The 27,055-nt window shown below is 44.7% G+C and overlaps 2 protein-coding genes across 12 annotated transcripts in view; both read left to right on the top strand.

Moving 5' to 3' along the window:
- NARS2 (asparaginyl-tRNA synthetase 2, mitochondrial) overlaps positions 1-27,055 on the top strand; it is a 221,125-nt gene that overhangs the window by 14,489 nt on the left and 179,581 nt on the right. The gene's annotated exons all lie outside the window — the stretch shown is intronic.
- Positions 1-27,055, top strand: part of TENM4 (teneurin transmembrane protein 4) — a 1,625,418-nt gene that overhangs the window by 1,559,117 nt on the left and 39,246 nt on the right. For 8 of the 11 annotated variants that reach the window (XM_062639041.1, XM_062639042.1, XM_062639047.1 and 5 more), the window contains 4 exons: positions 1,389-1,409; positions 8,491-8,723; positions 18,571-18,725; positions 23,966-24,843. In XM_062639041.1, the coding sequence (XP_062495025.1) occupies positions 1,389-1,409; positions 8,491-8,723; positions 18,571-18,725; positions 23,966-24,843 (1,287 nt within the window). The remainder of the gene's footprint in view (positions 1-1,388; positions 1,410-8,490; positions 8,724-18,570; positions 18,726-23,965; positions 24,844-27,055) is intronic. The other 3 variants (XM_062639050.1, XM_062639043.1, XM_062639045.1) reach the window with 1 other exon arrangement.

Genomic DNA, 27,055 nt, shown 5'->3' with positions numbered 1-27,055 from the left:
GTCCTTAGACCTTGCTGAAGGTCTTATTTGGCACTCAGAACCATAATCTTAGATCACTGTGTATGAGAAAACAAAGTCCAAACAGTCAGCACAAGGCTGGCACATATAGAATAGCTGTCTTGGTATGCTCACAGTGCAATAAGGGAATCAGGAGGTGTCATTGAGTTAGGAAGCCCACAGTGAGACATTTACCTCTCAGAGGCCTGGGATACCTTTTGAGTCAATAAGCAAGAACCTGATTCTTGCTATTCCATTGTGGTACACGAGAACATCGTTTCTCTCATGTTTGTAAGGTGGGAAGCTGCAATAAACCTTCAGACCTGATCCATGTTAAAGAATGTAATATTCTTCCAGTGCCAAAATGTTACTGTAATGACCAAAGGTAAGATTTCCACAAGAGCCTAGGTGATTTGGGACCCAAATCCTAGTGCAACTGAGTGGGATTAATATCTCATTCCCAGAAGTACAAGTCTGAGAACGCTATCCCTGTTTCATTGTCAGTGGAAATACCAGACTCAAGTGGAGGTTTTGCAGAGCATTTCCTCATTGGGCAAGAGAGAATTGGAAGCCTTGACAGAGTGGCCTTGTTGGCTTTTGTGCAGAGCCACAGAGTGAAATTCACTCCAGAGTTAAATCTGCCGGAGCAATTGCTGCTTCATCCGTGCAAACACTTAGGTTACTGGATCTAATGAACATTTCTTCACTCTGGTGTGCCATAAACTAAGTGGGTTCAGATGCCAGCTGACTGAGAGCTATGGAGGAAAGCCATAGAGTTTGCTTGTGTCTTCTCACATCAGCATCTCCTCGTGGATTTACACCCTCACTGTCTGGGTGTTGGGTTTTGTTTGGGGGGGCATCTTCTGAGTGTAGTGTTCTTTTGTGGAGAGGAAAGCAAACGCGCTGTGGGTTATAGGTAACAGCAGATGGGCATGTAATAGACCCATGAGGAATACCCAGCTCAGCATTAGTTCAGTCGTTTGAGCTAAAGTTCATGAGATTTTGGCAATGAGCTGCCACCCATAGCTGCGCAACTATAAAGTTACCTTTGTCACACACAAGGTATTGCTTTGACTGAGTGGAAAAACCTGTAAATATATCTGCATATGCTCAGTACCGCTCTGAATGATCCACTCTGCCTGGTCCTAAGTGAGTAACTCCAAGCAGGTGAGATCACACTTCCTTTGTGGTATGCAGCGGTACATAAGTGAGCTCACCGCCAAGTAATATCCAGTATAAAATATATCAGTGTCATTCCAGCTAAGTCTTTATTTATTATTGCATTGTATGATACAGTTACTGTCAAGTTTTCAATCTGCTAATAATGCATCGAACTGAGCTGCTAACGCCTCATTCTTTCTTCTATTCCCTGCTTTCCTGTCTTCTGTCAGAAATAAAGATTTCAGACATAGGTAAGCCAACCAGTAGAGAATTCTTCTGCCACTCCCTGTCTCGTTGCATGTTGTTACACAGTGATCCACAAGTGCCATTTCCAGATGATTCAAGAGCAAATGAAGCTGCCGTGATTAAAACTGGCATAGGCAATCAGTCATCAGAACTGGGAGCCGTTAATCACAGAGCAGAGTCACACAGATTTCTGCTTGAGCTGTTATAGCTGTAGGCAGGGGAAGTATACACACAAGGGGAACAAGAGGAGGAGGGTGGAAGGAAAAACGGGTGGGAATTAGCCAAGAAAGTGAAATGGGGACAGTGTCAGGATACAGATCACTGGAATAGGTAGGATGGGCAAATCATTCTTATACGGTGACATGCCTTTCTTTTGAGTTTTGGGGAGTTGAACAGGCATAAAGGAGGGTCAGATCTACCCCAGCACCACCCACCTAGGGAAGCAAGTGTTTGTTACTTTGGTTAGTCTGAGCCCTTCACACGGAGCTTTTGCATGTGAAAGTGTGCCAGGCTCAGATTGGAGGCAGTGCAACTCAAAACCTTAGCCAGGAGAGGCAATAAAGAAAGAGAAGGAGTAGTGACAAGAAAACAAGATGGAAGAGAAACTCCTAAACTGGAGCTTTGTCACTAAGGATGTTTGTCACTTGGGTTCACTGGAGTTTCAGTGGGTTTGATCCAATCAGTTGCATTCAGGAAGATGTCAACCTCCTGTCACTCTCTGTGTTTGCAAGGATTGCTCTGGCTCTGACAAGTTTCCCATCCTTCTCTCTGGTTGCTTTCTAAATTAGAAACTTAGACTGTGGAGTTATTTTATGCTTTTATATATATATATGAACTAAACCATATATATATATACGGTTTTCTTTTTGCATTTGGGATTTCTCTTGCTACATGCTTTTTATTTGCAGTTTCTTTGACTTCATAGAGGCTATGCAAACCCAGAAACGTTCATTTTATCTGCATGTCTGGAAATGCAATGGAGTAGAAACTGGAGTTTTGTCTTCTTGCCAGAACATTAATAAAGAGCTGAGCTTCCACAGCATAATGGGCTGACCCAAAGCATCTATTAGCAGGGCTGGGAGGTCGGTACACAGAACCTTTGCACTGACTTGTCTTCATCAGGCTGAGTTCCAGCCCCCCGGCTCCCTCTTTCACATCATTTGAAGGCAATAGAAAAACTCATTTCTCTTTAGAACAGCCAGGTTGTGTCCTTAACGCCCTAGAAATACACAGCCACCAACCTGCACCTGCTCTGACAGCAAAAAGCAGCAGCCAAATACCTGTTACAAGAGGAATTTTTATATATGAAGGCAATAACTGAGTGAAGATGTATGGACTGGCCACAAAGGCTGCAGATGCCACTAGAGCCTTACTAAGCTGGCAGGATTTCAGCCTTCAGGCAATTCCTAAAGACTAAGGAATGAAATGATAGAAAGCCCAGACATGCCTGCTCCGGTGCATCCAAAGGGAACCAGTGAGGGAGGAAGGAGGGGAGATCAAATATTCCCAGCTGTGAGTGCATTAAGAGAGTCATCCCTAAGAGCTGACATCATTTCTGTGTCAGTGTGAGGTGTCCCTGCCCATGGCAGGGGGGTTGGAACTGGATGATCTTAAGGTCCTTTCCAACCCTAACTATTCTATGATTTGCCATAATACTTCCTTTTAGGAAGCCTCTTCACTCCTGAGCCATAGGGAAATGAGTCAGTGTATCCTTAGCTCTAGTGCTCCGAGCTCCACCATTGACAGACAAAGGGTGAGAGCCACAGGACTGAATCCTAGTGGCTTGAAAAAGCTGCAATCCATGTGCAAAAGCTTCCTTACTTCAGGGGAAAGAATTCCTCACTGCATAGCCTGTGGTGAGCATGATCTCCAGAGGCTCTGGAGCTACCAGCTAAGAGGCTTGGCTGTACAGCCCAGCATAGGTCACCAAGGTCTAACTCCAGCATAGCTGTATGTAGAACATTGGGGACATTAGACCAAAAAGCATCACCAAATTGTGCTGCCTCCCGAGTTTGCACCCATCTGGCATTCACTGCTAGATGAATAGGAACCAGCTCCAGTGTGCCTGTGTATGGACTTGTCTAGATGGGCTTAGAGAAGTTGATGACTCTTTCCAAGCATGGAAATGAAACTTTGCAGTTAATTCTCATTATCTTTTCCCTGCAGGAACACGGGAGGCACTGAGGCATTTCTGCCTTGTAAATACACAAAAGGTGGCCACACTTAACTAGATTCTTCCTTTCTTGTTTCCATTCATACCTTAGGGAGACAAATCTAACATTAGAGGCAAAGGAGCATCTCAGAAAACTGCTCTGGGATCAGATCAAAAGTCCTTTGCAGTCCCTGGGTTGGCTTATGGCATCGCTATGAAGTTTTATTATCCAGCCTGTGACACTAAGAAGAGCTTTGGGCATCGCACACAGACTGAAAACACTAAAAGGCCAAGTGTAAATTCAGCTCAACTGCACTGCGTGGCCTCCTTATGTATTAATCTATTGAATGTCTCCCAGGGAAAAAGAAAAAGACCAGTACCTCACACAAGCTATAATAAAATCCTCTGTCTGTGAGCTGCAGGGTGCTTCCTATGGAGCCATGGAAACACAGCCCTGCTCAACATAAAGCACTTGGCTGCAGGAATTTGGTGGTTCTTCAGTCACCAGCAAATGCATGCAGGCAGCAAGGCTCAGGGCGTTTACAGGGGTGGTTTCGTGTCCTTAAACAGGCACACCAGAGCCAATGAAGCCCCAGGGGGTTATTCAGGTCAGATGTGATGGGTAACTAACCTTGGTGTCTGTGGAAGCCAGAGCCATACTGGTGCCATTAACAGAAGTTGTCCTGTACAGTAGGTGGTAGATGCCCTTGCATTTGGGTAGCTAAGGTGCAGTTCGTCTTGTAGGATGAATGTTTTAAAGTAAGTCATCCAAATCACCCCCTTAATGATGCTGCTTCTCTCTACTGCCTATAAAGGGACTTAAGGCAGTGAGTTCAGATGTTAGCATTCACCCTATACCTATCTAAAGCTCAGTGAGATGAATCCCTGGCATTGAATAGAAGCCAGTAAAAAGGTGCAGTCCACTGTGCTGACATATTATATCCAGCCTACTGAAAATGGGGACCATCTCCCTATTCTCATCTTTATTGCTTAAATACTGGCTTCCCACTCTGGAGCAGGACGTTCCTTCCCCAGACTCCTCCAAAATAAGGGGATATTATCAACCTTTGCTTAAAGCCTGTGCCTCTATTACATGATACCAAAAGCAATCCATGAGTGTCCTGTGTCTGCCTATTCACTCATCGCTGTCCTTCCTTATGCCTGTGTGTAAGGAATCCTGTAAAGCTCTTTAAAATGGAGTTTGAATCTCTTCACATATCTGCAGAGCTCCCCATAGTGCTGGCATTATCCTGTCCAAAGAATGAGAATGAAGAAAGGAAGGGGACAAGGCAAGTGTATGGGAGAACATACATGTAACCCCATGCAACCCCAAACAGCTGGGGTCACTGTGGACTTGGAAGATTTCCCTGTGTTCTCACAGCACATCACATCATTCAAGGAAGCAGTATCACCTCCAGTTCACCTGGGGCTACAGGACAGCTTCTGCTTATGAAGCTGTCTTCATTCCCAGCGACTACACCATCATTGCCAACTGATGCCCACCAAAGTATCTGTTCTTGGCTAGGAACCAGCCCTCCCGAACCCTGCAACTTGGGTTTGTTGCTTCAGGGGCTTCAAATATCAATGCAGTCCTCAGGGTTTCTTATAAAGAGCTTTCATTGCTAAAGGAACACTCTGAATGGGTAATGAGCTCTGCACCCACAGCCGCTAGTGGTGGCAATGTCAATGTGGGGGATGTATATTCTAAGACTACAAATACTGTACCTGATTAAGTCTTCTGGACAGTAAGGAGCCCTGTCTTTTGTTTTGGTCTGTTATCTAACTGAGCAATGAGAGAGGATGAAAGGGAAAAGAATCTTCTCTTTGCTTCTTCTTGCTTTGCCCCAGGCAGGTTTGTTTCACTTGTTGTTCAGTTCAGTCCAATTTACCACTTGGATTTGCCTATTGATTGTGGCTTTAAATAAACAGCAAAGTGCCAGCGTTCCCATCTCCAGTGCTCATGAATTACCACAGGTGAAGGGAAGCAGTTTGGGACCTTTACATTCTTATATAGCATCTCTCATCCTGACACATCGCAAAGAAAGTGTTAAACAAAAGCTGCAGTGTGTAACACTGCAATTTGGACAAGGGCAGAGCATGACATCTTCCCAATCCAGTGCTGAAACCTGTTGGCAGAGGCAGCTTGACAATCCTTAACGGTTTGTGTTTTACCTCCCCAAAGCATTCCAGGTTAAGCACTTCATTGCCTATGCTATCCCAGGATACCCACAAAAGACATGGAGTGAGGTGTAGGACACCACGATAAGCCATGCTTGCACAAATAAGTAGTCTAGCTAATAACATTGAACCAGCACTTCCTATCGCTCACACAGAGCCATGCAGCAGCCAAGGTAAAGTTTGTGTGTTGGGAGTGCCCATACCATGAATAACATTAGGTTTAGAAAGGTAATTGCATGACTTGGGAGTTCCTCTATCAACTCGCCAGATGAAATCCAGACCCAGGTGACCCAAGAGTATTACCATGCCATGGGTAGGTTAACCAAAATCAGTTCCTACCCTACCTCTTCCAAGGCACGTTTGCCAGTCAATGTGTGTGTGTCTCTGTGGCATCCAGCTATGAAGAGGATGAAAGGTTTAACCAGTCAGAGCTAATGTTTTAATGACTGTGAACTTTGAAGTCACACCTACCTTTTTGCAGCATCTGGATTCAGGACCCCATTAATAAAACTTCACTTGGGTTACCAGCAGCAACTCAAAGTATGACCTTAAGATGACAGGTTTTTACTTAGTAAATTTGGTACCATTCAGCTTCTCTGCTGGATGAATGCTTTGCTTTTACCTGGTTCTCTGATCCATGGTTAAAAGTAATCAGCATTTATTTCAGTGTCCATTCGACGCAGGAGCTGGGATTAGAAAAGGTTATAATCAATAAAAAAATGCACCAGAGTGAGGCTATTAAACCCAAAAAAGGAGAGGGGAGCAGGAACTTCCAGTTCTGACACCATTTTTCTCCATCTTTAAGGAAGTCATTTGCCTTTCTCCATCTGCAAATGGCCTGCTCTGAGATGTGGTGAAAGCTGTGTGTGTGCAAAGATGCTGAGGAATTGCAAAGTGCCATTAAAAACATCCTCCTCTTGCCCGCCTCTCATGCAAAACAGAGATTATGAACAGCTCAAAAGCTGCCTGATGTTCAGCTGGGCTCTGTTAGGACAGCCAGCAGAAAACACAAAGCCCTGATCAGAATGAATGATGGATTCCCACAGGGAACTTCTTCCACCAGGGTTGAAGCCACTTGCTTAGTGTGAGTGACATGCAGGTAAATGAAATAATACCCTCCCAGCCTGCTGTCATTGGGAAGGAATACAGATGGAGACTGAACTGTCAGGCTGGAGCTGTCTTGAAGGTCAGAGCATTTTATTTAGCAAGAATCAGTGTCATTTGTGGAGGTGAAATCTGTTCAGGCTTTAATAGGATAAATCACAAGGGATACTCTGGAATAAATCAGAAAGGCTCCCCCCCCCCCAAAAAAAAAGTATTAAGTAATTCAAATGGAGAACCAACTTAGAGCTTTTCTAAGCAGAGAATGATTTCATAGTGTCTGAAGAGGGGTTAATTTTCCTAACAGAAAAGTTGAAAGAGAGAGGAAAATTCTTATTATGAGGGATGGAGTCAACTGTGATCGATGCTCAGGTTTCTAACCAGCTTCTCCTGGAACAATTCCACTAAGTGGGAAATTGTGAAGTATGGCCTCTATGATTAGTATGAATTCATGGAACCTGATGAGTTTAGACAGCTTGAAGGTGTTCTGGAGGAAAGGAGAGACTTTTTCATCCTTGTTCTAATTACTATTTAGCCTTTCATAGCAGGAAGGAGACCTGTGTTCAGGCAGCAGGTGTTACAAGTTTAATACATTGGTTTCAGGCTTAGAAGAGGTGCAGTTCAATACACACTAGTAGTAAATACTTCTAATAAAGGAAGTTAATAAGTTTAGTATTAGACTATAGAGAGAATCCTTGAAAGACGATGATTAAAACTGTGTCTGAACTCATCTGGTTGTTTCCCTGGCCAGTCCCATTGAATGCTCTCCATGAAGTGGTGCTAGTTCATTCATTTCTTCAGTCCTGGGCTCATTTAGTGTTGTAGTCATAGAGCTAAAAGCTTTTCCTGTCTGCTCAGCCCTTTTTCTCAGCCACCCTTTCTCCTTTTCAAGGCAGCAATGAGTGAGTGGGGCTTAACAGGATACTGATATTAGGGTTCCTCAGCTGTCCTCCTTGGTCATGTTTGGTATAGGGCAAAGTATGGCACTCCAAGAACCATTTTGTTCCTCTCTTCACTGAGGTCCAGCTGAATTCAGTGGTAGGACTTCCCCTAACCCCCATAAGGGCAGGACAGGACTCTAGAGCCTTTGCTGGAGTCAGCACTAGCATTGGATAAGCCTTGACACAGTGATCTTGAAGAGTATATCTTCAAGTGCTTTATACTGGGGAGTTTGCGTTTGGGTTTTGCATTGGGGTCTTCCTGGGGAGGGTAGATTTTTGCTTTCAACTTCATTTTTTCCTGTGTTTTCTGCCCCTAGTGTACTATGTACTGTGCTTTCCCTTCACATTCTGGCACTGCACTAACACCAGTTTCAGGACTATGTCTATATTAAGTAAATTAAGCAATCTCAGGCACTGGGACTCAACCTCTAGTAGTTCCTGGCATGATTTTAGCTAAAGTCAGTGAGCCTTTCCCTTTGGTAGCTGCTCTCCATGCCAGAGATCACCCCAGGCACTGGGACTGGTGACAGCTCTAGCTCAGGATCCTGTGCTGTAACACACTGTGCACTAACATTGTCCAGTACAGCACTGCTCCACTTTCACAGTCTGTCTGCCCTATGCATTTTTATCCTCTAAAGTGCTTGCATTGCCTGTTGTTGACTTAAAGAAACAAATCATCCAAGGAAATAATAACATCAAACCCTTGTTTTTCAGCCACAGCCCTGCCCATAAGTATTACTTGACCACAGATCCAATCACTGGCTCCATCTACCTCTCCGACACCAACAGCCGACGTATCTATAAAATCAAGTCAACCACATCAGTGAAAGACATAGTGAAGAATTCCGAGGTCTTGGCTGGAACTGGGGATCAGTGCCTCCCGTTTGATGATACCCGCTGCGGAGATGGAGGCAAAGGCACTGATGCTACCCTTACAAATCCCAGGGGTGAGACTGCTTCTTCTCCACAGGCTTTTCTAAAGGGGTCTTTTACAAAGGGGCTTGTTTAGTGATGCTGGAGACCTCTTCAATGCCCTTGGATATTGCAGACCTTCCCCAGTTAACCCACAAGCACGTCCTAAGGGCTTGCCTCTGTAAATAAGTGGGTATGTCTCACCCTCAGTCCTGGTTCTTCTTATTGAGGTGGCTGGGGGGAGTGCCAAACCAGAGGGGTGTAATGATGGCCGTGTGTCCAAAGGGCAATAGAATAAATCCACCCATCAATTTGATACCCATTTAGCCACTACTCCTCCTTACCAAATAACAGTGTTTGGTCCTTCCCAATCTGGACTGGGTTCACTTCAGTTCACTGAGTCTTTTTTGGCTTTACAAAAGTAAATGCTCTATAAGCATTGATATATATATGTGTATATATATGTATATAGAATGTACATATGTATATATAATATATAATATTTCAAATATAAAATATATCTATTTAATGAATATGATGTATATTATAATATATATAATAGCAGCAAAACCATCATACAGCTCAGAGATACTGAGATTTATACATTGACATTACATATCATAGCATCCAGCTTAAAAGCTGTGGGGGGTGGACACTGATTTTGATACGGGAATGGTTTAATTAGTCATGACTTCACCTGGCTCCTGATTAGCCTTCTCAGCTGAGATAAAAGCACAGTCACATCAGCATAAAAGCATCACACAGCCTTCATGACTGTGAACTAAATTGTGCAAAACAGGTTTAGCCAAACATATGCAGTCCTGCGTGGAGCCAAGACTTCAGTCTGGCAGTCTCAAGGTAACAAGCTCTGCATATGGAGGATGTCGCTCCCCCCAGCTGTCCACAGCTCCTTGGAATAGAGATGAGGTAGAAGCCCTGTAAGTACACACACCTTCTGCAGTGTTTGTGAAGAGGGACAAGGAATGCTGTCAGGAATCCGGCATTTTCACCTGTTGTATGTCTTACTGCATAGCTGTCGGGATTGCAAGGAGTTAGATGTTCTTGGCTCCACCATCAATGAGCTGCAGGTTTCCTTTTGCCTTGCATCTGGGAGTGGGATCTTCCCTCTCCCAATTTCCAAGCCTATCCCAAGTTCTTTGTAAAGCAGCCCCTCAGCAAAACCTGGGGATCCTTTAACAGGTTATTTCACAAAAAGCAGCAAGGTGAAGTCAGCTGTGCTGTTGTTGCTGTTCTTGGCTAGACTCTGCTCTGGAGCCAGGCTGAGAGAGCTGGGCTGGCTCAGCCTGGAGAAGAGAAGGCTCCTGACCTTAGAGCATGTCCAGTGCCTAAAGGGGCTGCAGGAAAGCTGGAGAGGGGCTTTGGACAAGGGCCTGTAGGGACAGGCCAAGGGGAATGGCTTTAACCTGCCTGAGGGGAGACTGAGATGAGCTCTTAGGCAGAAGCTCTTCCCTGTGAGGGTGCTGAGGCGCTGGCACAGGGTGCCCAGAGAAGCTGTGGCTGCCCCATCCCTGGCAGTGTTCAAGGCCAGGTTGGACACAGGGGCTTGGAGCAAGCTGCTCTAGTGGAAGGGGTCCCTGCCTGTGGCAGGGGTTGGAACTGGATGAGCTTTAAGGTCCCTTCAACCCAAACCAGTCTGGGATTCTATAATTAATGGTAGTTATAAGCAGGGAATTGCTAAGAGTAATATAGAGAAGTACAAATCTTCAAGCCACTGCCATGTCCAGGTTTTTCAATGCATCCCATCTTCTCTCTGCTCAAAACCTCTTTGGAGCAGGGATGGTCTTGAACAGCTCTGAGACTATTTTTAAAGCTTAGTGAGGCCAATGCCAACAACAGAGCCCAAGCAGCCCATTAATTACAGACCCATTGTCTGAGCAAGCTGTCATTAGTCATTGCCAGTTGTCATTCTACATCAGCCCTTTTACCGAAGCTCAAAAAGGACACTGCAGCATGGGAAGGAGGTGAAAAGCTGTGGAAAAAAGAGGATCTGATGGAACTTTGACACTTCCAAAGCTTTCTATGATTCTATGAATCTCAGGAAGTTATTTTTCTTGACATAGAGATGACATTATTATTACTGAACCGGAGAAACCCAAACTGATTTAGCAACCTTTTGTGTCAGCTCTAGTTGTAATCTCTTTCTTGGTTATATGTTGTTTTTTTCCTGGCAGGATGAAGCAAAATATACCTTGGGAGACCTGGTTTGTGCCAATAAACACTGAAAGCCAAACTGCTTCCCTTGTAATGTTCAAAGGTCCCAGCATGGCTTCCAAGCACTCCAGACACCCGCGAGGTGACCATTGTATTGGGATAAAGTATTGCCGAAGGCACAGCTATAGAAAGGGAACAGCCACCCGTGGTCAGGTTGCAGTGTAGGAATTGTCTCACTGATATGAGGGGGCTGAGTGAAAAGGAAATAAAGTGAATTGGGCAGAGAGGTTTGGGCAGCCCAGCAGATGAGTCATGAGCTCAAGGGATCCAGAGAGCTGTAATCCAATTTTCTGCACCACTTTCATGTTCAACCAGAGCAAAAACCACCCCACAACTTCTGTTGTTCCTCCAGTCTCCCTTGTGCAAGATAAGAGGAATATTATTTATTTCCCTACATGGATGGATGTTGCAAGGTTTTGATGACTTTTAAGCCGGCTTCAGTGTGCGCCTGCAGCCCAGAAAGCAACCGTATCCTGGGCTGCATCAAAAGGAGCGTGACCAGCAGGGCGAAGGAGGTGATCCTGCCCCTCTGCTCTGCTCTTGTGAGACCTCACCTGGAGCATTGTGTGCAGTTCTGGTGTCCTCAACATAAAAAGGACATGGAACTGTTGGAACAAGTCCAGAGGAGGCCACGAGAATGCTCAGGGGCTGGAGCAGCTCCTGTATGGAGACAGGCTGAGAAAGTTGGGGCTGTTGAGCCTGGAGAAGAGAAGCTGCGTGGAGACCTCAGAGCAGCTTCCAGTGTCCGAAGGGGGCTACAAGGATGCTGGGGGGGGGACTCTTCATTAGGGACTGTAGTAAGACAAGGGGTGATGGGTTCAAACTGAAACAGGGGAAGTTCAGGTTAGATATAAGGAAGAAGTTCTTCCCTGTGAGGGTGCTGAGGTGCTGGCACAGGGTGCCCAAAGAAGTGGTAAATGCTCCATCCCTGGCAGTGTTCAAGGCCAGGTTGGGCAGAGCCTTGGGTGCCATGGTTTAGTGTGAGGTGTCCCTGCCCATGGCAGGGGGTTGGAACTGTAGCAAACAGAGCTCTGGAGTTCAAAGTGAAAGCTTTGAACTTTCAGTGCTGAAAAGCACTGAAATCCTTCTTGTTGGCAATTCAAGCTCTCAGGAGGCCGTTCTTTCCACCTCAGTCGTATAACAGCAAAACGCATGCATTCATTCCTCTCAGCTCTGAAATCCCACAAAACAGCAGTAAATTGAGGGTGAAAGAGGAAACAACACGAAACAAAATGGTAACAAGAAAATAATAATCCAGAAAGCCCGCAATGCCAATGGAAAATTCATAAATAGCATTCCCTGATCTGGTTCCAGGCTGAGTTTGCAAAGGCTGCTGAGGCAAAAGCTTTGGCAGGTGTGAAGCTCTTCCCATTCACCTCAATAAACTATTAACAGTGAAAAATGACACTGACAATGTAACGTCAGCATTGTTTGTACCTTCACGGTGGCTCATCCTGGCAGAAGAATCCATCAGATGCTCTTTCTTCGTGTGACTGTATTTCATAATAGTTCCAAATAGGAATGCTTCATTGTACAAGTAACCAGGAGTCCTCACGTTACCCTCTGCTTCCCTGTCTTGGCGGGGGAAGAAATGATCCTAAGTGAATGCTCAGAGGAGATTAGAGAACTGTTCTGTAGCTATAGAGATATCAGCTGGCCAGGGAAGGACTTGGAATGTTCAGTTCTTCAAGTCCCACCACTTCTCACAGGACTCTACTTTTTAAGGCTAAAGATAATTTTTTGGCTGAAGAGAATTACTTCTATATTTTAAGGACATAAAATAGACTCATAGAATCATAGAAGGGTTTGGGTTGGAAAGGACCTTAAAGCTCATCCAGTTCCAACCCCCTGCCATGGGCAGGGACACCTCACACTAGAGCAGCTTGCTCCAACCTGGCCTTGAACACTGCCAGGGATGGGGCAGCCACAGCTTCTTTGGGCACCCTGTGCCAGCGCCTCAGCACCCTTGTAACAATAAAAATCCTTTTTATAGCCAGTCTAAATCTCTCCTCTTTCAGTTCAAAACCATTATCCCGGGTCCCATCCACACGTTTCTCAGAAGTTCCTTCTGGGCTGAGGTTCTTCTCTCTCTCTGTTGCACAAGAAAGAACTGCCTTTAAATGATCAGCTTAGACAAGATATTAGGAGGGATAGAGCCCACCCCAGGAATTTCATCCTTCCCCTGTCTTTGGCTTCTGTGATATAGCCAGGCTATACAAATACAGGCCAGGTCAATCAAGAGATGAAATAGTAGTGGCAGCTGTTTGGTTGGGTCATTTCTCATTGCTATTAGGACCTGGTCTGATACTTTCAATTCACTTGCCCCAAAGCACAGCAAAGCTTGCAGCTGCTAATGAATTTCAATATATCCTTGCAAATTAAAGTGTTACCACTTTCTAATTATCATCTGCTAATAATGATCCTCTTCTACAAGCAATCTAAAGGCAAAATTAAAACTCCAGCTTGTCAGAGCATTTGTTTTCATCTGAGCACTCACCAGTGGTTCTCCTTGGGAAAATGTTGTGGCAGAGAAATTACCAAGGAGCCTGCAATTAAGAGAGATTGCAGTGACAAGCCTGACACAATAGGAAGAAGAGTTCAGAAGGGATGTGTGTGTGTGTGTGTCTCTATGTGAGGGGACGTCTAATTCATTTAGCACCACGAAAACAATGCAAAATGAAGTAATTAGTGTGGGGACAGATTGCTTCCTTCACTGTGTCCTGCTGAACGTGTAAACAGAATCTCAGTTGTTCACTAAGTGGTCATGAATTCGACAGGATTAGAAGAAGAAACTCCACCTCCACAAGCTGTTAAGGGCTTTATTGTCAAATAATAATGTCAGGGAGGACCAGAGGCTGATTGAACAAAGCATCTTGTCTCTCACTGTAGCTGGGAAAAGCACACAGGTAAAGGAGCAGGATAGTCTTTCCTTGCTAACACTCCAGATTCTACTCATCAACATTTAAGGGACTTTCTGAAGAGGGTGCACCTCTGTGCTTAGATGCCACCATCATTAGGTCTATAAACCTCCCTCAACACCTAGTTTTGTTCCTCCAGGCACCCTGTGCTAATGACTTCCACAAGTTGCTTGGCCACAGCAGGCAAAAGGATGGTCTTTTTGAGGCCAGAACAGAGATTTCTGTTCTCCTCTCCAACCCACTGCTGTCTTCTAGCTGCCTCCTTGACCATTGCAGAGCACAAACCTGATCTTTGCAGAGAACTTTTCATAGGCAGTCTGAAATCTTTTTTCCTGTGAGCTGTTTTACAGCTTGTCATTGCATATGACTAGTTAGGCTTACTCCATCCCCTGCCAATTCCTCTGTACTTATTGACATTGATTTTCAGCTGGCATTTTATCACTCAGTCATTCAGCAGCCAGCCAGACCAGAAAGCTCCAAATATAGATTCCTTTAGCACCTATTTTTTTTACTTAAAAGGGGTTTTAAGCAGCATCTATGTAGAGTAATGCCATCACTTTCAGCAGTTCATCTTCCAGAACAAACCCCCAGTAGTTATTTGCAGTGTGACGTTGTGCTGTCACCTCCTCACACTACAAGGTCCTGACGTTTCAAGCTAATGTCATCACGTCACAAGTTCCTATCAGCACAACTCACTGGTGAGATGCACCCTTGTTCCTTATGGGCTCTCCATCTCTCCAAGAGGAGCCGGAATGACCTTAGAGCGTGTGTATTTCACATCTCAGAGCTTGAAGTTTGAATCTGCAACACTACCTGGGTAGTGCAGCAGATGCTTTCTCTCAGTAACTGTGAGATCAAACTAAGAGCTATGTGCTGAAATCCTTTAGTTCCCTTATGTTCCTATGGAGACAGGAGAGGAACCTTCTGCCAAAGTGAGCCAAGGCCTTTGGCTTGATGTGCGTAACGTGAACTACCCATTTCTGTGCCCATTTGCAGGAGCCAGCTCCCTGTCCTGGAACTGTGCCATTTTCAGGGAGGAAACACAGAAAAGTCCAATCTAACCTCTGCAGTCTGCTCTAAAGAAGCTGTGAGATGCTTCTTTCCCTCTCTGTAGAAGTCATCCATCCAAAGACACTTGTCTGTGGGAGAGCAGGGCTCCTTCTCCGTAATTAGATTCGATTCCAAGGCAATCAGCTCAAGTCAGGAAGGGATTGGAGCAGTTGCCATGCGAGGAGCATGTGCAAATGGGAATTTCGGGCTTTGACAGAGTGCAAATGCTGTTACCCTGCAGAACATCTTAGGAAATGCAAGGCAATTGAGATCGCTTAGCTTCCATGAAAGAGGGATAAGCAGAGGAGTGCTCTGTGGTAAGAACACATGCACATTGCCCTGGAGTAGGATGATAAGTGGCAACTTTGCTGTCCCGCTTTCACTTCTTTGGGTGTGCAGCTCTTTGTCTAAGCTAGAATGCAAACTAAAGTTGTCCTCTATCAACTGATCAGGGCTGGCTGGAGAGCCAAAGTACGTACAGGCTATTATTGCTGTAACTGGTTAATCAGACCAGCCATCAGACCCCAGCACTGAGCACCCTGATCGACTGTCAGCACACGCTGCTGCTAAGTCCAATCCAATCCATATGGAACTAGCTAAGAGAGAAAATTCTGCCTCATTTAAAATCACAGCCTGCCACCCTTCACTGGCTTTTGGCCCGTCACACAGAGTAATGGACGGGCACCCTGAAAAATACTCCTCGTGAACTGAGGAATGGGGGAGAGCTTCTTGTGCTTGACAAAAGCCAATTAAGATCAACTAAACCTTCTATCATGCCTCTTCTGAAAAAGCACAGCTACCATACTGCTTAAAAAGCCCCACTGCATTCCTGATTGTCAAGCAAGCATTGAAGAACTTGCCATTCACTTAGAGGAGCAGTAACCTTCACTTCAACAGCAGACACCGATGAGAGGAGACATGCGCCAACATCCTGGATGGCTTGTTGAACAGGGCACTAACTGGGGCACAGTGCTGACAGATCTCATGGCAGGTGAAGACAACCTCCAGAAAGCCATGGATGCCAGTGAGATATTGATGCCTTTACCACCAGATCCCTCTGCAAGCCTTAGGCAAAGTGCTAAGATGCAACTGATGTGTTTATTTTGTATAGAGAGAATAAATGGCTGCCAGTGCTCCTGTAGCATTCAGACGTGCAACAGGTATTTTCTGCTCCTCCTCGAGGTTCTTGTTTCATGGTCCTGCAAAGATCAGCCCTATCTCAGCGTGAATTAAACACAGGTATTGGAATGTAGGACCAGAAGCAATCTTTTGGGTCATTTAGTCCTGTCATCCATTATCTCAGCAATCCTGCCATGTAATCCCCTCCAAAATTAATGAACTTCATCTTAAAAGCAGCAAGTAATTTTCCTCACTGCCCTAGAGGCTGTTCTGAAACCTCACTTCTTTGATGGTCCAATATCTAACCCAGGTCAAAATGCTGCCCTTCAGACAGGGAGATGCTGTGAAGAACTAAGGAAAATGCTGGGTTTACCTCCTAGCATCAAATACACCACTCCCATTCAACTCAGTGATCTGAAACAGCACTTTCCTGACTCCTGATTGACTTTGAATGCAGAGGTTGCAACCATGGCTGAATCCCTTCCTTTATTCAGTTCAACAGAGAAGTTTGTTTTTAGTCCCAAACAATGACTTAGTCCTAAGGTTTCCCTGCCATTCCTTCCAGGCATCTCCTGTGGCTTTCTGTGTGACCAAACGTGATGTTTTTCTACGTATCATCCACCTCCATGCAATAGTTACAGCGCTGGCTGAAGGCCATGATTTTAATTGCCAAAGCAATCAGGGGATTAGTCCCTGCCACGTGTAACTCTCAAATGTTTGATCTGTGAACTGCTGCATCTGTACTTCACAGCAGAGCTCACAGCGGATGGAGACTGAGGGTAAATGTTTCAAATGAGGGGATCTGGCTGTAAAACAGCGCTGTGGAGAAACACGCAGTCTCATCGCTTCCTCAGGAAGAGCCTCAAAGCTTTCTGTCTGAAACAGGGTGCCCATCATTTATGTCACTGTGATGACAGCCAAAAAAACATTAGGGTGAGGATTCATCTCACTCATTTCCTTTGCCTGCAGTATAAATGTTCCCTTTAGAGGTATTTGCTGTACTCTCCTTTTACAGTCAGTGGGGAGGAAAAGGTGTTTCTGGCAGGATTCATGTAATCTCTTCTGGGTATCTGCTGTAGGGTGATAGGAATTGCACCCTAGAAGTAGGTCTTGCTCTCCACTGATTGAAAAAGCTCCAGATGCTTGCTAGGATGCACAATTCAGATGTCTGCTTTTTGCCAAGTGATTGCTACCCTGCTAGCCAAAGAAACCAAACAGGAAGATCCCAATATTCTCATAGAATCATGGAATAGTTAGGGTTGGAAAGGACCTTAAGCTCATCCAGTTCCAACTCCCCTGCCATGGGCAGGGACACCTCACACTAAACCATGCCACCAAGGCTCTGTCCAACCTGGCCTTGAACACTGCCAGGGATGGAGCATTCACAGCTTCCCTGGGCAACCCATTCCAGTGCCTCACCACTATCCCAGTGGTGAGTGTCTATCCCAGGCAGAATTTTTGCTTGCATAGAAAAGGGTGTTAAAGGCTTCTACATTCTTTTACTGTTCCTTTAAGCTCTTTTAATGTCTTTAAGCCCCTCAAACATTACACTGAGCAGAATTCTGCCACCGCAGGGCAGATGAGATGGATGACTCTATTAGTTTCTGTGGAGTTATTTTTAATTTATACTAGCATAAAAGAGAGGTGAATGGGGCCCTTAACTTTTTATTCCTTCCTTAGCCATGGACTTTCTCTGTGACCTTGTGCAAATGGCTTTATCTGTTATTTTCCTGATATGTAAAATTAGGATGATCACACTCATACACTGCTATGAGGTCTAATTAGTGAGTGTAAAGCACTATGGAAGCCTCTGATGGAAGGTGCAGAGTGTAGCTAGCCTGGGATAAAGAGGATTAAAGGAGGTTGTGCCAAGATAAGCACTTGAGAAATGATGCTTAGGGGGAAGTGAAATGACACATGTCTACAGGTGAGGAACTGAGGATCAGCAGCCTGTGGCTGCTGTCAGCAGACCTCAAACCCACTGATGGGAGTGTGTCTACAAAGGAGGTTTGGACAATGAACTGAATCACTGAGCAGCGTTCAGAAATAGGTGAAATACTACAGGAATCCACATTTATCCACCTGGAATTTGATTCACCTGATGGGTCTTTCACAGCCTTTTTCATCTCCATTTCTGAAAAATTCACCAGTGTAATATGTTCATGTGCATGGCTTACCAGTCATACTATGAGCAATAGCACCATGTTTCTGAACATGTAAGACTAATATAATATAAGACTTTCTAATACAGCTATTAGGAAGACATATAGCTATTAGAAAACCTTCTCTTTTCAGTGGTTCACCAAATGCCATGCCCTTTTCCAAGTGAACAGGGAATTCTAAATGGCATCACGTGCCAGTTGGAAGTGCCTTCCATGGAATGGTTCCTGATAACCATGAGTCCCCCATGTCCAACTCTCATCTCATCCCTTTGGAATGCCATAACATACATTGCTCCCAACCTTACTGCTTCATGAACGTCAAACCAGGCACCAACTTCTATTCATCCCATGATTGTCAGGTTGCTGTTACTTTCTGACTGTCTTGCTTTTGCCCTCCCCAGGCATCACCGTGGACAAGTTTGGGCTGATTTACTTTGTGGATGGCACCATGATCAGGAGGATTGATCAGAATGGGATCATCTCAACAGTGTTGGGTTCTAATGACTTGACCTCTGCTCGGCCTCTCAGCTGTGACTCTGTCATGGACATTTCTCAGGTAAGATGATGGTTTGGTTGGGTTTCTATGAAATAGAAGCCTATGCCTTCACCCTATCTGCATGTCTGCGCCTCCCCATGTTTGACAAAGGGGGAAGGGCTCAAGGAGAATTACATCTCTACATAGTTTATGGTAGGAAAATGACTGGGTGAAAAAGAAAGATCCTATAGAGACTGAAAGAAAGACATACCTGACCTAACACAAAGATGAGCAGGGTCTGGAACACCTCTCTTGTGAGGAGAGACTTTGGGAGCTGGGCCTGTTTAGTCTAGAGAAGACAAGGCTGAGAGGGGATCTCATTAATGCATATAAATGTCTCAAAAGCAGGTACCAAGAGGATGGTGCCAGACTCTTTTCAGTGGTGCCCAGTGACAGGATGAAGAGCAATGGCCATAAACTAAACCTCAAGAAGCTCTTGCCCCAACATGATGGAGTGACATGGTCTACTGTGTGGTGTCCCGGCCCATGGCAGGGGTTTGGAACTGAATGATCTTATTAAGGTGCAGGGGGTTGGAACTGAATGATTTTAAGGTCCTTTCCAACCCAAACCATTCTGTGATTCTATGAGAAAGAACTTCTTTATGCTGAGGGTGGCAGAGCACTGGAACAGGCTGCCCAAGGGGGATTGTGGAGTCTCCCTTTCTGGAGACATTCAAAACCTACCATGGATGCATCCCTGTGTAACCTGCTCTGGGTGGTCCTGCCTTGGCATTGGATTGGGCCAGATGATCTCCAGAGGTCCTTTCCAACCCTAATGATGTCTGTGAACTCAGACATCTCTGAGGTTCAAAGATGTCCCAGCCACAGAAGAGAGTTGTTTCAGCACTCCCAATGAGCAGGAGGCACAGATTCCTGGGAAGGCAGGTTCCCTTAGGCTCACTTCTCAGGAAACTAGTTGCTTTAGGCTAAAAAGACCAGACACAGCAGTACTCATTTTACTAGCCCTGTGTGCCGTGCTCTGTTATTACAACTCAGCTAACCATGGGGTGTTTTTCTTTGCTTCCCTCCATCCTAATTTGGCCCAGCACAATTTTAGACCTGAATGAAATTAACATCTAGGAAATCCTGATTGGAGGCCGTGGTGCCAGAATTAGCAACAGCAGGAAAACAAGAATCTTGAATTGCATCAGATTGCAAATTGGTTGCAGGCACCATCACGCTGGGCTTTTTAAGTCCTGCTGCTTATGGGTGGAGAGAAAAAGAAAGAGAGAATATAAAAATCTCAGTTTGATGATTGCTTTCCTTCTGCATGGCACAGAAAAGAAATCTGTTACAGCCCAGCACTTGCTTTGGTGGGGCATTGGCCAACCTGTCAAATTGTGCCAGTTTAGAGATGGTGTCCATTGAAACCTTTGTGCCACTTGTTGTTTGCCTGGCTATAGGAATGTTGCCCTCTCCTATGAAAATACAGATCATAGCTGGAGGGCTAAGTACTGTTATTCAGCCACAATAGATGTCAATGGGGTTTCCTTTTTGTAACTACCTAGATAATTTCTGTGCTCCCATATGGAATCTGTTCTTCTTGTTTTTCCTTCTAATTTGAACAGATTATTCTTGCTTCTTTGCAGCTGGTTCCCACTGCCCGCAATTTATGAACAAGCTGAAATTATGAGTTTAAAAGCCCTCATGCCTTCTATAGAAGCAAATTTTGCTGGTTGAAGGCCATCTTGTAGTATGTTTCTCATCTTACCGGCATAGTACTTTCTTTAGCTGAATTTCAAGGGCAGTTACCACAAGACCATTGAGGATTAAGGCTTTAAAAACCATTTTCTAGTTATGTATATATATACATATATATATATATATGTATATATAACAAAGTCATAGAACCATAGAATCATAGAATGGTTTGGGTTAGAAAGGACCTTAAGATCATCCAGTTCCAACCCCTCTGCCATGGGCAGGGACACCTCACACTAGACCATGTCAGCTAAGACTCCATCCAACCAGGGATGGAGAATTTACTTCTGTGTGTAACCCATGCCAGGGCCTCACCACCCTCACATAAAGAACTTCTTCCTTATATCCAACCTGAACTTCCCCTGTTTAAGTTTTAACCCATCACCCCTTGTCCTGTCACTCCAGTCCCTAATGAAGAGTCCCTCTCCAGCATCCTTATAGGTCCCCTTCAGACACTGGAAGCTGCTCTGAGGTCTCCACGCAGCTTCTCTTCTCCAGGCTGAACAGCTCCAACTTTCTCAGCCTGTCATGTTTAAATACTTCTGAGATGAGCTAAAATGTACCAGCTAAAAACTTTCTTTTCCCTTTATAAAATGACAGGAGCTGAGTTTAGATGAACCTGTCCCGAGATGGGCAGATTAACCACTGGTGGTCTGGACAAATGCACCCAAGCCAGGTTTAACTTCAAAAGAAAACCAGACCAAAAAGCAGCTTGAGAAGTAGCTTTTCGTCATTTGCATTGGCTAGAAGGGTCTTTTCTGTCAGGTTGCTGAGGCTCCCTGGGACATGAGGACATGAAATATTTAGCTGCCAATGTTGACAAGGGATGGTCTTTAAGAAATTGAAGATTCCCTTGTCAGTTCAGAATAAACCCTGCTCTTGATGCTAACTCAAGGCTGCGGAGCTTAAAGACCACTGGAAGGGATGGAGGCATGCATTATTAAAGAGAAAACCACAGGCTATGATGTTTGACTACAGGAAGGGTTTAAAATAGGCCAGGAACTGAGGAAAGGGAGATTGTGCAAATAGAGAACTAGAGTAGGCAGAGCGCAGCAGCTGCTTAGCCATGAAAACAAGTTTCGGAAGCCCTGCCATTGGAAGGCTCAACGGATTAAATACCTTGTGTCCAATGCTAATAAAACAGAATAGAATAAAGTAGAATAAAATAAAACTAAATAAAAATATAATAAAATTTGAAAAGGGATTCAAACATGACTAAAAGCATCAAAAGTAAAACATGGCTGTGGCAGAGATGTTCAGCTCCAGGCTTTAAAAGTAGGAATCTCCTGTCTTCCTCTGGTCCCTTCTTGTTCTTGGTTTTAAGTAAAATCACAGTGAGAGATGGTTTGCTGGACCTGAGACTGCTGCCACCTCCTCCTCCTCCTTCTTCCAAGAAGCTTGCAAATATAATATTTATAGATGCAAAATACCCCCCCCCAAAACTTAGTCACCTCAAACAAATAAGAAGCAGCAGCAACTGAGATGGATGAAAAATCCTTCCAAACTGGATGTCTGAAACAAAGAAACAGGGAGATCCTGGCGCTGCACATCCATGTTGAACGTGCCAAGATCCCAGAGCACATCATGGAACGGTTTTAAACTAAAAGAAGGGAGATTCAGGCTGGGTGCGAGGAAGAAACTCTTTATAATGAGGTTGGTAAAACACTGGCACAGGCTGCCCTGAGAGGTGGTGGATGCGCCATCCCTGGAGACATTCAAGGCCAGGCTGGATGGGGTTCTGGGCAACCTGATGTAGTTGAGGATATCCCCTCTCAATGCAGGGGAGTTGGGTTAAATGAACTCTGAAGGTTCCTTCCAGCCCAAACTCGTCTATGATTCTATTCTATGCTGTTGAGTACAGATTAAAACCACATGGGTGCAGTCAGTTGTTCCATTCAATCACCCTCCACACCTCTACCATGGGGAAGATGGAACATTAGGAAAACATATAAGCATTGCATGGTTGCCGTCAACACAATATTGACTCCTTTTTTCCTATGTAAACATGAAGTAAAAGGAAATAACTTTTAAATGCACAATTTACATGTATTTATAAAAACAAATGCAGTTCAATTGCCCTGAATCCTGTTGCTAAATGTTTCTTAGGTTTGGTGACTAAAAGAGTAGTCTCACTTGAAAAGACGGTATACTGCAGAAGTAGTGCTAGAGACCTTCTATTGCTCACTCACTCATGGTGTTACCAGTCACTTCTTCAGTTTATTTGTGTATATGGGTTGTCAGTATAGAATCACAGAATCATAGAATGGTTTGGATTGGAAAGGTCCTTAAAATCATCCAGTTCCAACCCCCTTGCCATGGGCAGGGATGCCTCACACTAGACCGTGTCACCCAAACCTCTGTCCAGCCTGGCCTTGAACACTGCCAGGGATGGAGCATTCAGAGCTTCACTGGGCAACAGGACTGTGATGTGTCACTATTGCTTGAACCCATTCTTCCACTATGCTAAAACCAAAGTGCAAACCACTCTGAAGACAGGAGATTTTTAATCCCTGAGTTGAAATTGCCTGAATTCCTTGTGAATTGCTATTTCGCATTTTTGCAGCATGAAGAAGAAAATCTGTGGTTATAACTCAGCGCACACACATGCTGCCACAGCTACCCCTATTGTGTCTATCCCTCCCCATCATTTACCCAGCGGAGCTTGGCCACTTGTCTGGAATATCCTTTAGTAAAAGGATCGCTCTTTTGTTTGATTGATTTCATAGCACTTCACACAGCAAAATGCCCAGTCCTGGCTCTTTGCTATCAGGTCCAGGCTCCACCAATTTAAGAAGCATTGTTTGAAAAGGAGAAATCCCCTTGAATCCCCCTCCTGGAGAAGAGAAGGCTCCTTAAGGGAAGACCTTAGAGCAGCTCCAGTGCCTAAAGGGACTGCAGGAAAGCTGGAGAGGGGCTTTGGACAGGGCCTGTAGGGACAGGCCAAGGGGAATGGCTTTAACCTGCCCGAGGGGAGACTGAGATGAGCTCTTAGGTAGAAGCTCTTCCCTGTGAGGGTGCTGAGGCGCTGGCACAGGGTGCCCAGAGAAGCTGTGGCTGCCCCATCCCTGGCAGTGTTCAAGGCCAGGTTGGACACAGGGGCTTGGAGCAAGCTGCTCTAGTGGAAGGGGTCCCCGCCCGTGGCAGGGGTTGGAACTGGATGAGCTTTAAGGTCCCTTCCAACCCAAACCAGTCTGGAACTCTATGGTTCTATGAATCTTCAGACCTTCTGGTTTACTTCTTCATTCCTTGGGCACTGATGCCCCTTCCACAGCCCCTGACTCCTCATACCAAGGTGAAGAAAGAGCTGAGGTGAGTCTGCCTCTGTCCATCACCCTGCTCCCACCACTGCTGCAGTGTGGAGTGTGGGTGTCCATAGGTGTCTGCTACATGTGACTGGGAGCTAAGACCCCTCACTCATACCAGGGTTGTGTCACCTACTGCCACCATATCAAGCAGCTGTGTTTCTTTTACCCATGTTGAAACATCCTCATTGCGATTGATTTATGACAATGATGCCAGGTCTTGCTATAGTAATTTCTTTGTGTTGTTTTGCCATTAAGGTTCGTCTGGAATGGCCCACGGATCTGGCAGTCAATCCAATGGATAACTCACTCTACGTCCTGGACAATAACGTTGTGTTGCAGATATCTGAGAACCACCAAGTGCGCATCGTGGCAGGGAGGCCCATGCACTGCCAAGTGCCAGGCATGGATCACTTCCTCCTTAGCAAGGTGGCAATCCATGCCACGCTGGAGTCTGCCACCGCCCTGGCTGTCTCACATAACGGGGTCCTGTATATTGCTGAGACTGATGAGAAGAAGATCAACCGCATCAGGCAGGTCACCACCAACGGAGAGATATCCCTCGTTGCCGGTGCACCAAGCAGCTGTGACTGCAAGAACGATGCTAACTGTGACTGCTTCTCAGGGGATGATGGCTATGCCAAGGATGCCAAACTCAATGCGCCATCCTCCCTTGCTGTGTGTGCGGATGGGGAGCTCTATGTTGCTGATCTTGGGAATATCCGAATCCGCTTTATTCGGAAAAACAAACCGTTCCTCAACACGCAAAACCTATATGAGTTATCCTCACCTATAGACCAGGAACTCTACTTGTTTGACACCAGTGGGAAGCACCTTTATACTCAGAGCCTTACCACTGGGGATTATCTTTACAATTTTACTTACTCTGGAGATGGAGATATAACCCTGATCACTGACAATAATGGCAACTTGGTCAATATCCGAAGAGATTCCACAGGGATGCCCCTCTGGCTGGTGGTGCCTGATGGCCAAGTCTACTGGGTGACAATTGGTACCAACAGCGCACTCAAGAGTGTAACAACACAGGGGCATGAAGTGGCCATGATGACTTACCACGGCAACTCTGGTCTCCTTGCCACTAAAAGCAATGAAAATGGTTGGACAACGTTTTATGAGTAAGTACATTAGGAATATTGTGCTGCTGACTTCACTCTGTGCTCTCTGAACCATGAAAGGTTGATAGAATTTAATTCCCTGGACAGAATTATAGTCCAAATAAAATGGCCAGAACAGAGAAAATTGGATCAAACACTAAATACTGGAAAGAAGTACATTAGAGTTTGAATAACCTCCCTCTATCAAGTCAAGAGTCAGGCAGTTTCTGCTGAGTTTTAAACCAGCTAAGTCATTTGGACACCTGGTTCTCCTTGCATGCAGTCAGGCCTGGGTATTTAGGTTGCTGTCAGAGAATTTTTCTTGGCTTTGAAAGCTTTGGAAGTGTCAAAGTTCCATCAGATCCTCTTTTTTCCACAGCTTTTCACCTCCTTCCCATGCTGCAGTGTCCTTTTTGAGCTTCGGTAAAAGGGCTGATGTAGAATGACAACTGGCAATGACTAATGACAGCTTGCTCAGACAGTGGGTCTGTAATTAATGGGCTGCTTGATCTCTATTGTTGTCATTGGCCTCACTAAGCTTTAAAAATAGCCTCAGAGCTGTTCAAGTCCATCCCTGCCCCAAAGAGGTTTTTGAGCAGAGAGAAGATGGGATGCATTGAAAACCCAGCGATGGCAGTGGCTTGAAGATCCGTGCTTCTCTATATTACTCTTAGCAATTCCCTGCCTATAACTACCGTGAAGGCAACACATTTCTGATTCAAATTGGAAAAAGATAGATAACCGAATGAAGGGCACCTAGAAGGAGGCTCTGCAAATTCATCCTGCTGTTGAGAAGCCTTTTACCTCCCTCTTCCTCAGTTTCATTTATGTTTTCAAGTCGAACCTCTTTGAAACACTCCTTTTAGTGCATAATTTCCCATATGGTTTGAGTGGGTACATGGAAGTGTTCAGCTACCATAATAGACCCATTGTAAGAGTCCAATTTGGCTTAAATAGACAGTTCCCAAGATTACAAAGAAAAAAGCTGTCAAATAAAGAGGCTGAGGGAAGTAAAGCTGCCTAAACCCACATATTCCTATGTTAGACATGCACATACTTTGGGTCTTCCTTTAAAATGATCCAGGCCCAGTTGCAAAGTTTGCTTAATACTCACCATTAGTGCTCCTGCCTCAAAAAAGAACTGATGGAAACTCTGTGATGAATCTTTTGAAAGGTTTATTTGCATTCCATCAATGTTCTGCTTGCAATTACTAGAGCGATATTCCTCAGTGAATCAAAGTTAATACCCTTCCATCTCTTACAGTGAATTTGCTTGAGGGGGGCTTTAGGGAGGAAAGATAGGGTGTTTTTCTCTATAGCAGTGGAAGCCTGCTATATGCCAGGACCATTGTGCTGAATTAAGGAGGTATTGTATTGTCTTTTTGCAAAGAACCCAATAGTTTCTGTGCTTGAAAACAGATGTAGCCGTGGAGAGTAAAGCAAACTAAACATTACAGCTAATAATGGTCAGATTTATACCTCAAACATCATCTTTTCTTTTTAAAGTGTGACTGAAAATATAAAGGAGATAAAAAGAGACAGAAGCTAAAATCCAACTTATTTCTGTGGATATATTTATAACAGTGATCCATTATTTCTTGCTACCCAACAAAATAGAGCATTTGTGAAAGTCATCATTGTGGTCCTTTAATGCACTTCAGAAGAGTCATGAGAAAGCTTTTTAGAGCTAAATGGAAGACAGTATTCTCCAGTGGTTGGGCTATGGAAATCTTGACTAGAGCGAGTCAGCACTAGATGATAGCACAGCATCACTGAAATCAGATCTGGGAATGTGTCTTCAGAGATACCTCATCCAAACCTGTGATCAGTTATCTCCATCTAACTCGTCCTGACAGATTTTGATGCAACCTGACAGAACTACAGGGCAGAAGTCTATATCTGAATGTTACCTCAGCCTCCTTTTATAGCTAATGGAGAGAAGCAGGCACTTTCAAGGTGTGTTACTTATGAGTTATGTCAGGTATCTGCTTTAGGACATGAGTTGGATTCTGAAGGTTTCTCTCTGTAAAGGTAGTCCAGAATGATTACCTCAGATACAGATATTTACACTGCAGATGTCTATGATTTGGTCATATGGATCCTATCAAAGTCATCTAAGTTACTCATAAATATTGCTACTGATAGCAATGTATTTATCTTACTGTTATTGCTAGAAAGCTTTTTTACTTGCTCAGTCTAAATCTTCCTTGCTTGAACTGGAGAACGTCACTAT

Source organism: Pezoporus occidentalis, unplaced genomic scaffold (assembly GCF_034315485.1).
Source record: "Pezoporus occidentalis ecotype Australia unplaced genomic scaffold, CSIRO_AGI_Poc_V1 ctg6, whole genome shotgun sequence".
NCBI classification, from domain to species: Eukaryota; Metazoa; Chordata; class Aves; order Psittaciformes; family Psittacidae; genus Pezoporus; species Pezoporus occidentalis.
This window is presented reverse-complemented; position numbering and strand designations above follow the sequence as displayed.